At 49.2% G+C, this 10,063-nt stretch overlaps 1 protein-coding gene across 1 annotated transcript; it reads right to left on the bottom strand.

Moving 5' to 3' along the window:
• Positions 1–4,553: 4,553 nt before the first annotated feature.
• LOC136768481 (uncharacterized) lies at positions 4,554–8,908 on the bottom strand. The gene is given in 6 exon segments (XM_066722713.1): positions 4,554–5,987; positions 5,989–6,128; positions 6,928–7,094; positions 7,294–7,338; positions 7,512–7,578; positions 8,769–8,908. Coding segments are annotated over 5 exon segments (996 nt in total). The 5' UTR covers positions 7,567–7,578; positions 8,769–8,908; the 3' UTR covers positions 4,554–5,398.
• Between the last annotated feature and the right edge of the window lie 1,155 nt (positions 8,909–10,063).

Here is a 10,063-nt window from a genome sequence, read left to right as displayed (position 1 = left end):
AAAGCCCATACCTTTCTGCTGTACCTCCCTGCTGAACTGAAGTCTCGACATCCGCGGGTCTCCTCCGCCTTCCCTGGTGAACATGGACGCGGAGGCAGTGACGGGTGTGAAACTCCATCGCCGCTTAGCGGTCTCCAGGGGGGCGGGTGAAGTACAGATGGAGTAGTTTCACAGGACTGGTTGGTCTCCTCTGCTTCTGGGAGGTCAGGGAGGGGCAGAGAACAAAAAACGAAACAAAAAAGAACAGAAAACTCGTGGCCCGAGGAGAGTCTTGTTAAGAGCACCTCCTCGGGTCACCTATCCTTCCCTAGAGGTGGGTGGGGCTGCTCCCTGATTCAGATGATGGAAAGTCGGTGTTCCCCCGTTGAAGGAGGCCCACTCCGCTGGGTGGGGTTGCTAGGCCCATCCGGCCTAGTTCGCACACCGAGGCCTGGTCCTTCACTGGAATGGAAAAGAAAGGGAGGAGGGGAGAGATGGAAGAGGGGGGTGGGGAGAATGGAGAGATTGGAGAAGCATAGGGACAGAAGGAAGAGAAGAGAAGGATGGGAAGAAGAGGGGAGAGGGATTTGGGGAGAAGGGAGAGATTGGAGAAGGATGGGAGGGACAGAAGGAAGAGGAGAGGGATGGGAGAACGATAGCAAGGGAGAGAAGGAAGAGGAGAGAGGGATGGGAGGGGGAGAAGGAAGAGGAAAGGGGTGGGATAAGGATGGAAAGGAAGATGAGAGGGATGGGGGTGGGATAAGGGAGATATTGGAGAAGGATGGGAGGGACAAGGAAGAGAGGGATGGGAGGGACAGAAGGAAGAGGAGAGGGATGGGAGAACGATAGCAAGGGAGAGAAGGAAGAGGAGAGGGATGGGAGAAGGATAGGATGGGAGAGATTGGAGAAGGATAGGAGGGGGACAAGGAAGAGAGGGATGGGAGGGACAGAAGGAAGAGGAGAGGGATGGGAGAACGATAGCAAGGGAGAGAAGGAAGAGGAGAGGGATGGGAGAAGGATATGATGGGAGAGATTGGAGAAGGATGGGAGGGGGACAAGGAAGTACTGTTTTATTAGGTGTAGTATTTTACATTTTCATAAAAAAAAACAATTCAAATTTTTAATACTTGTGATTAAAAACTTTTAAAATCAATTCTTAAAATCACTTAAAATTTTTAAAATCTTTGTGATTTTAACGAAAAACAAAATAATTAACTTAAAATAAACATGTGCACAAAACAACAAAACAAACGTGATTAAAGCAAAACTGCTCACCAACATAAAAGTCAAATACATTGAAAATAACTGAAAATGCATTGGACAAAATAAGGAAACAATTAAAAAGGTAAAAATAAAAAACAAACAAAAAAGGTCCAATGCATTTAAAATTAAATCCAAGACGGACAATGTATTTGACAAAAGAATATAACAAAACTAAACCAAAAAACCCCTAAACAATTAGTGATTTAAAAACAACTAAATCTTTAAAAACAATTAAGATTCCTTTTTAAAATCGTTTTAAAAACAATCATCCATAAATAATTAAAAGATCTTGGACTCGGGCTCCAGCAGGGGGAACTGACCGTCCCCGGAGGTGGGTCCCATCATGGGATCCTGAGCTCCCCCAGATCTTGTATGTGCCAGTTCTTATAGGCTTCCTCCTTGCCCCTGTGATGGACCTCCAGATTGACGTAGTCCCTTACGAGCACCATGCCCCTCCGTGCGATGACGATCGGGTCCAGCTCCTGCTTGTTGAACAGACAGATGTTCCGTCCCTCCCACAGTGCCTGCTTCACTGCGCAGACGACACGCCACCAGCACCTCAGGGTGGATGATGATAGTCCCCTGGCAGGACCGTACAGGATCTGCTGGGCGGTCGCCCGCGCAGGAACGGCAAACCTGTGGAGGAACGGAGAAAACAGGAGCCAGACCCTGTAGGCGGAGGGGCACTCACTAAAGATGTGAGCCTCCGTCTCCTTCCCCAGGCAACCCTTATAGGGGCAGGCGTCATAAGGAGCTATGCCCCTTCTGTGTATGAACACTCGGGTGGGGAGACACCGACTCACAGCCATCCAGGAGACATCTTTCTGCGTGTTTGTGAGGCAAACGTGCGTAGCGTTAGCCCAGATAAACCGGCAGGTTTCGGGAGGGAAATCTTCTATCCGGCTGGTCTCCTGGGCAGATCTCATCTGGCTACAGATGGTCTTATAATCCCAGGAGGCCAGCACGACTTTATGGAGGCCTACTTCGAGCGCAAAGGCTCGGAGCGCCCTGTAGAACGGCGGGGGATCCCACGAGTGCGGCCTGGTGTTATCCATGGCGCAGAGGCCGAATGGTCTCAGGCTGCTGGCAAAATAAAAGCGGTTCATAAAACTCACTTTCTTGCCAGCAGCCTGGATGTTCTTGACCACATAGGCCATCCCCTGCGCCTTTATCAGCCGCACAACATCCGGGACCCCCCTGCCTCCATCCAGGGTACCCTTCACCTTCTGCACTCTTTTCAGCCTCTCCATTTTGCTCCCCCAGACAAACCGAAATATAATTCGGGTCACTAGTTTTGCGATGACCTTGTCTGGGGGGAAGATCATTCCTACGTAGAGGAGTATCGGGAAGTCGGGGGACAAGGAAGAGAGGGATGGGAGGGACAGAAGGAAGAGGAGAGGGAGAGGAGAGGGATGGGAGAAGGATAGGATGGGAGAGATTGGAGAAGGATGGGAGGGGGACAAGGAAGAGGAGAGAGGGATGGGAGAAGGACAGGAAGGGAGAGATGGGAGGGGGAGGTGATTTAGCTCGTATACACTGGGACCTGTGCCAGTTTGATTTGATGATGATGAAGATGATGGTGATGAGAAGAAGACAGCGGATCAGAGAGCATGCTCTTTGGGAAGAAACTGCACGGGTTCAGTGTCAGTGTCCCAGTCTCACTACAAGGCCGGGCCCCCTTGGCACATGGAGACGTGGCAACCGGTAGCTATAAAGGGGGGAAAGAAAAATGCCCTCCTGGCGAAACGAGTTTCCTTTGCTCTTAACGATGCTGAGGTTAACGAGCTGTGTTTCCAGCGGGTCTGTGGTCGTTAAGCTTGGGCTGGCGGGGGGTCTTTGGGTTCGCAGTGGCCTGTGATCAGGGCTGCCAGCTCACACTGGGGCCCCGGGTTTATAGAGGGATAAAACACGGCACGGTTTCTTTTTTCTTTTTCTTTTCCACACACTCATTTGTTTTGGTGCTTTTTTCAGTTTTTTCTGCTCTTTCTTTGGTCCACTCCTCTCTGCAGAGCTGTCTTTCTATCTCTCTCTGTCTCCCTGTCTCTCCTCTCTCTTTCTCCCTGTCTCTCCTCTCTCTGTCTCTCTGTCCTCCTGTCTCTCCTCTCTCTGTCCTCCTGTCTCTCCTCTCTCTGTCTCCCTGTCTCTCCTCTCTATGTTGCCTCTCCTCTCTCTGTCTCGGTGTCTCTCCTCTCCTTCTCCGTCTCTCCTCTCTCTGTCTCTGTGTCTCTCCTTTCTGTCTCCGTCTCTCCTTTTTCTGTCTCCCTGTCTCTCCATCTCTCTGCTCTGTCTCCGTCTCTCCTCTGTGTCTGTCTCTACTCTCTGTCTCCGTCTCTCCTCTCTCTGTTTCCATGTCTCACCTCTCTCTGACTCTCTGTCTCCCTGTCTCTCCTCTCTCTGTCTGTCTCTCTCCTCTCTCTGTCTCTCTGTCTCCCTGTCTCTCCTCTCTCTGTCTGTCTCTCTCCTCTCTCTGTCTCTCTGTCTCCCTGTCTCTCTCTCTCTCTCCTCTCCTTCCTCCTGCATCTATACCATCCGATTCTTCACTCCTCAAATTAAAATTCAAAATTTCCTTTATTGGCATGACATTACTAGTTTTGCCAAAGCTGACACATACACATTAACAATAATAATAATATAATATAAAATATAATATTAAAAAAAAACTATGTTGATAATTATGGTGATAAAGAATGCTAATGGAACTGAACAAAGACAGTAGAAGGAGAAATAATAAATAGAGTGAAATATATATATATATATATATATATATATATATATATATATATATATATATTTCTTTTTTTCCTTCAATGGAGTCCCTAAAGGTCGGTCTCACACTCCTTCTCCTTCTCACTGTAACCCTGCACAGGATGAAGCGGTTTTTGAAAATGGATGATTTTAATTTGTATTGAAATGTTAATTGAATTCATGAATAAAGATTCCTCTTGCTGAACATGAGTGTCTTCGTCCTGTTGTCATCATGATGTCATTTTTGGTACCATGTGGGCTAAAAGGCTCAATATGTTGGTACAAATTAAGTGCATTGGTTCCCAACAGTGCTGAACAGAATACAATATATACAGAATATATTATATAAAAATAATGTTCAGAACCACTACAGGTGCCCTCTAAGGCTCTGGGCTCTGTAGAAAAAGAAATATATAATTAAAAGTAGCTCCCGAAGGACAGTGTACCCTGACAGATTGTGGCTGCACTGAATTTGATTTCATTGACTGGTGAACCAGAAGAAAGTTTGTGTAAATAACTATCCCAAGTGCATTGTAAGAAACTGAACAGAAACACAAACACAGTCATTTCGTTTTGGGGGTTTATTTTTAGCATCATCATCATATTCATCCTTGTCAATACTGTAGTTATAATTCATATTATCAACACACACCGATAAACACAGAGCCGGGTTAGAGAGAAGAGCCTGTGTGTGTGTGTGTGTGTGCGTGTGTGTGGGAGTGGAGCGGGATGTTCATGCAGTGTTTTTCGGACTCCTTTCCCCCAGCCCAGTCCAGTCCAGTTCTGTGGGGCACAGCTCTGGTTCATGAAGAGAGGGAGAGGCTGGCCAGTTTAATTGATTAATTAGTTAATGGCATTTGTCCCAAGTTATTTATTGACCATCCTTTATTGATTGATCCACTATGAAATGGATCCAGATATTCAGTCGATGGTGTTTGGGAAGCAAACTGTATTCTATGGCAGCTAATGGTTTCTCCTGAGTAGGTAAACTACAAGGGTTAGGGTGCAGAAGGGTGACATAAAGGTAGATAGAGTATTGGGGGGGTGTAGGTGGTTGTTGGTTTGTATTGGGGGGGGGGGGGTTGGGAGGAGTTAACAATCCTATGAAGCACAGTTTGTGAATGTCTCTCTTTGATGGACAAAAATAACCTTATGGACCTCCTGGGCCACCGTCCTTGAATCCCCAGCATCCTCCCTGGTTCCAGGCGAGCACCAACCCGTCAAGGATCAGGTGAATTTGATTAATTAAGACACTGCATTGAGTCCGTTAAGTAACTGAGTTCTGGGATGGCATGACAATGAATCTGGACTGTGTCTCTCCAGGACCAGGGCTCCCGCTGCACCCTGAGCCCCAGCCCAGATTGGTAGAAGTCGTCTCCTAGCCCCGCCCCTCCGCTCCTCTCGCAGCGGCTCATTGGTTGTTGGGCTGGCGGTAGACGTAGCTGTAGGGGTCGTAGGGGTCGTAGCCGTAGTACTGGCCGTGGACGTAGTAGGGGTAAGCGGGGGGCTTCTTGCCTTTCTTGAGGGGCTCGGGGGGCACGGGCTCCACCGTCTCTTCCTCCTCCTCCTCCTCTTCCTCCTCCTCGGGAACGGGTGGAGGAGGTGGCGGCGGCGGGGGGTGGGATTTGCCCTTGGTGAGCCTGGGGGGAAGGTCCCGGAGGCAGTCGGGGTCCCAGTAGGGGTCGCAGTCGTACTCCATGGCTTTGTAGGGGTGGGGGGGCGGTGGCGGAGGTGGGCCGGACTTCCTGGGGGGTGGGGGCGGGGGTGGGGGTGGCGTCGGGGGGGCGGCAGTCTCCGGGGGCGGCGGGGGCCGGGTGGGCCGGCAGGCGGGGTCGAAGCGGGGGTCGCAGGGGAACGGGGAGGAGCCCAGGGGCATGTAGACGATGTGGGGCTGGCAGCTATGCTCGTGGGGGTCGCACAGGTAGCGGATCAGGGTCTGCTGCTGGGGGGCCGGGGGCGGCGGGGGGGTGCTGGGGGGCGGCGGCGGCGGGGCCAGGCTGGCAGCCCTTGTCCTTGCTGGGGTCGCACTTGGGGGGCGCCATGCCCAGGGTGTACTGGTAGTAGGGGGCGTCGGCGCCGTGCACCTGCTCCAGGTGGCGCATCTGCTGGTACAGCATGCGGATGCGGTCGATCTCGTAGATCTGAGAGAGAGAGAGAGGGAGGAGATGGAGAGGGAGGGAGGGAAGAGATAGAGAGAGGAGAGGGGGAAAGAGAAAGAGAAAGGATAGGAGAGAGGCAGAATGAAAGAGAAAGGTGAGTGTGAAAGAGAAAGAAAGGTGAGGGGGAAGAGAAAGAGAAAGAAAGGTGAGGGGGGAAAGGAAGAGAAAGAGGTGAGGGGGAAAGAGAAGGAAAGGTGAGAGGGGGAAAGGATAGGAGAGGCAGAATGAAAGAAAGGTGAGTGTGAAAGAAAGAAAGGTGAGAGTGGGAAAGAGAAAGAGAAAGAAAGGTGAGGGAGGAAAGGAAGAGAAAGAGGAAGAGAAAGGTGAGGGGGGAAGGAAGAGGTTAGAGGGGGAAAGAAAGAAAGGTGAGAGGGAAAGAAATAGGTGAGAGGGGGAAAGGAAGAGAAAGGAAGAGAAAGAAAGAGGTTAGAGGGGGAAAGAAAGGAGATTGGGAGAGAGAAAGAAATAGGCAACAGTGGGAGAGAAAGAAAGAGGTGTGAGTGGGAGAGAGGGGTGAGAGGAGGCAAAAGAGAAAGAGGCGAGGGGGGGAAAGAGAAAGAGACAGAGAGGTGGAGAGCAATGGATATGGGGACAGGGGAGTAAAACCAATGAAAAACAGCGACTTTCCCCCCTGTGTGTCTATCTATATTATCACACATACACACACCTCCCCTCTCTTTCACTCCCAACCCCTCTCTCTCCTCTCCCGTCTCCTCTCTCCCTCCTCCATCCCCCCAGTCTCCTATCCCGGTGCTCTGTGGGCGTCCGCAGTCGCTCTCACCCCCTCCGTGTGGCCGATGCTGTTGTAGTATTTGTAGTAGGCCTGGAAGTCTGGGGAGCTGCGGTGCCACTTGCCCGCGTTGCGCTTGGGCCGCGAGGGGGCCGCGAGGAACCCGCTGGCCTCGGACCGGCTGATCTGCACAGCGCTGGCCGTCTGGGGCTCGGACGCTGAGAGGAGAGAGGGAGGAGGCAGAAGGAGAGAGATGGAGGGAAGAATAAAATACTATATTCTATCCCTCACTTTAACACATCTCTGACATAAACACACTGGGTGTCTCTCTAGAGGCGGAGAACAAGGGAAGATGCAGGCAATGATACATCAATCAAAGTAAATATGGACCATAATTAACAGAGGAGGCCTCGTTACCTTCTGGCTTAATTAACTTCATCAGCGAAGTGGCTTCCAGCAAGCCTGTGCAGAGAAGAGAGGGAGAGAAGACGAGGAGAGAGGAGAGAGTGTTTATCACTTATTGATTGTTTGATTGGCTGAACATCTGGATTTCTGATGACTCCTGACATACAGATGTTTGAAGGTGTCGGAAGGAACAGTGAGACGAGAGAGGGAGACTGGAGGGTCGGACTCACCTGGGAGCAGCGTGACGCAGCACAGCGCCCCCACCAGGAATATCTGAGGAATCATCTTCACCTCCACCTGCAACAACAGCACACACGCTCACAACAGCAGCGATACAGTGTGCGTGTGTGTGCGTGTGTGAGAGCGTGAGTAAGGGAGTGAGTGTGTGTGTGAGGGAGAGTGTGAGAGTGTGTGAGTAAGCCTTGAGTGAGAGAGTCCTAGACCACTTGTTCTTGATACAGTGCAATAGTGTGTACAAACTCAGACACACACACACACACACACACCTCCCTCTTTGATTGAGAGGATCCCCACCTCTTTACGAGACACATCTGGCTCCTGTACCCCCCCCCCCCCCACCAGTCTCCTCTGTGTCGACGTGGCGAGCCCCTCTGCTTCGTTAGCAGATCTCCTGGCCTAATGAGGCTAATGAGAGACAGACACCGTGGCTACCTGGGACAGTGCAGTAGAGAGGTATGGATGTGTCTATTTAAATATTGATATTATTGGTGTCCTTTCTTCTTTGTGTGCATTTCAGTATGATCACTTTTATTCTCAGAAAATATGTGTGTGTAATACAGCTCATTGATGAAGCGTTCAATACACTAATACAGCACAGCACAGCCGCAGTATCTACCACTCTCTGGGCACAGTGGGCCGCTCTCTCTCTCTCTCTCTCTCTCTCTCTCTCTCTCTCTCTCTCTCGCTCTCTCTCTCTCTCTCTCTCTCTCACAGCCGCTTTCTCTCTCTGTTGCCCTGAAAAACACAGTGACTGGTCTACAGAACTCAACACTGTCTCAATTCAATGTGTTTTATTGGCATGACAGTGTATTGGTACTGCCAAAGCTTTCTCTTTTCTTAACAAGACAGCAATTATTAAAAACAAATTATATATATATATATATATATATATATATATATATATATATATATATATATATATATATATATATATATATATATTTCAGTAAAAGAATAAGAGAGGAAGGCAGACTGTTCATTCTCCTCTCCAAAGAGTGACCTGGTTATTTCTCACTGGACATCAAATATGTTGTTAAGCAGATATTGTTAAACAAAATAATAACATGGGAAAACATATCACCTTTTTAGGAAACATATTTCACTGTGGAAACAAAATATCAACAAGCAAAGGAATACAATTAATTATATCAACGAATAATGCATAGATACATACATCAAACGAACGGTTCATTACATGTTATATTGTGGTATAAAATTAGATTAAAGCAAATATAAGTTGTACTCACCCGACCTCGCGGTTTACTGGACTGTCAGGTAGCGGGACAGGTGCGCTAAATACGGCAGCTCCTGTCAATCACCGGGACACCTGGGTCCCATTGGTGGCCGGGACGGAGTGGGCGGGGCTGAGGTTGCCCGGAGTGCGAGCGAGAGAGAGAGAGAGAGGGAGGGAGAGAGAGGGAGAGAGGGAGAGAGAGAGAGAGGGAGAGAGAGGGAGGGAGAGAGAGGGAGAGAGAGAAGGAGGGAGGGAGGGAGAGGGAGAGAGGGAGAGAGAGAGAGAGAGAGAGAGAGGGAGGGAGAGAGGGAGGGAGAGAGAGAGAGAGAGAGGGAGGGAGAGAGAGAGGGAGAGAGAGAGAGGGAGGGAGGGAGAGGGAGGGAGGGAGAGAGAGAGAGAGAGAGAGAGAGGGAGGGAGAGAGGGAGGGAGAGAGAGAGAGGGAGGGAGGGAGAGGGAGAGAGAGAGAGGGAGGGAGAGAGAGGGAGGGAGGGAGAGAGAGAGAGGGAGAGAGAGAGGCGCTCATTAGGACCGAGCGACGCTTTGGGGTTTTAATTTGTATTTTTTTTACAAGAAAAGCTTGAAGTCAAATGAAAGCTGCTGTTCAGACAGAAAGCAGAGCCCCGCTGAGAGCTGCATCTACACACAAAACTGTGTCAATACAGGGTTATTTCGCAACACAAATGTCGTTTTGCCATTAAATATTTGTTGTGAGATCTATAAACCAACCACTTAAAAAAAAGCCACGTCTTCAAAATGACCCGTATCTGCCGTGACCATTACATCCCAACTTCATTTTGAGTTTTTCCTCTTAGAAAAGGCGTCACTGATGTCTACAATATATGTTTAAGATTTAGCTTTCCATTCCTGGTTCACTGTGTTCACTATATCTTGCACTATTTTGTGTCAATGTATACATTTCTCTCTTGTATCACTTTATTTGATTCTTTGTCACTATTCTGGTGTTGCGTTTAGTGTAGCCACAATGTTTTAAATTGAGTTTAGTGTGTAGTATTTTTGAAATTCAACTTCAAAGATTGTTCTCTGACATGGGCTTGACTGAAGACATTATTATGATCATGGCATATGTGGTCTTCTAAAGGAATATAAAGACTACACATTACAAATCCTCCAGGGGCCCAATCAGAGTCCTGAGCACATAAGAACACCTCTGGGATGCACTGAATCAGACATCAAACCACTTTGCTGTTTCTATAAACACCTGGACCACCCCCCCCCCCTCCCCGGGACTTCCTCCCTCCATGTTGGCAGCGCATGGCTTGGGCTTGTGCTATAATGACCGGTTTCTA

Source organism: Amia ocellicauda, chromosome 14, assembly GCF_036373705.1.
Source record: "Amia ocellicauda isolate fAmiCal2 chromosome 14, fAmiCal2.hap1, whole genome shotgun sequence".
In the NCBI taxonomy this organism is placed as follows: Eukaryota; Metazoa; Chordata; class Actinopteri; order Amiiformes; family Amiidae; genus Amia; species Amia ocellicauda.
This window is presented reverse-complemented; position numbering and strand designations above follow the sequence as displayed.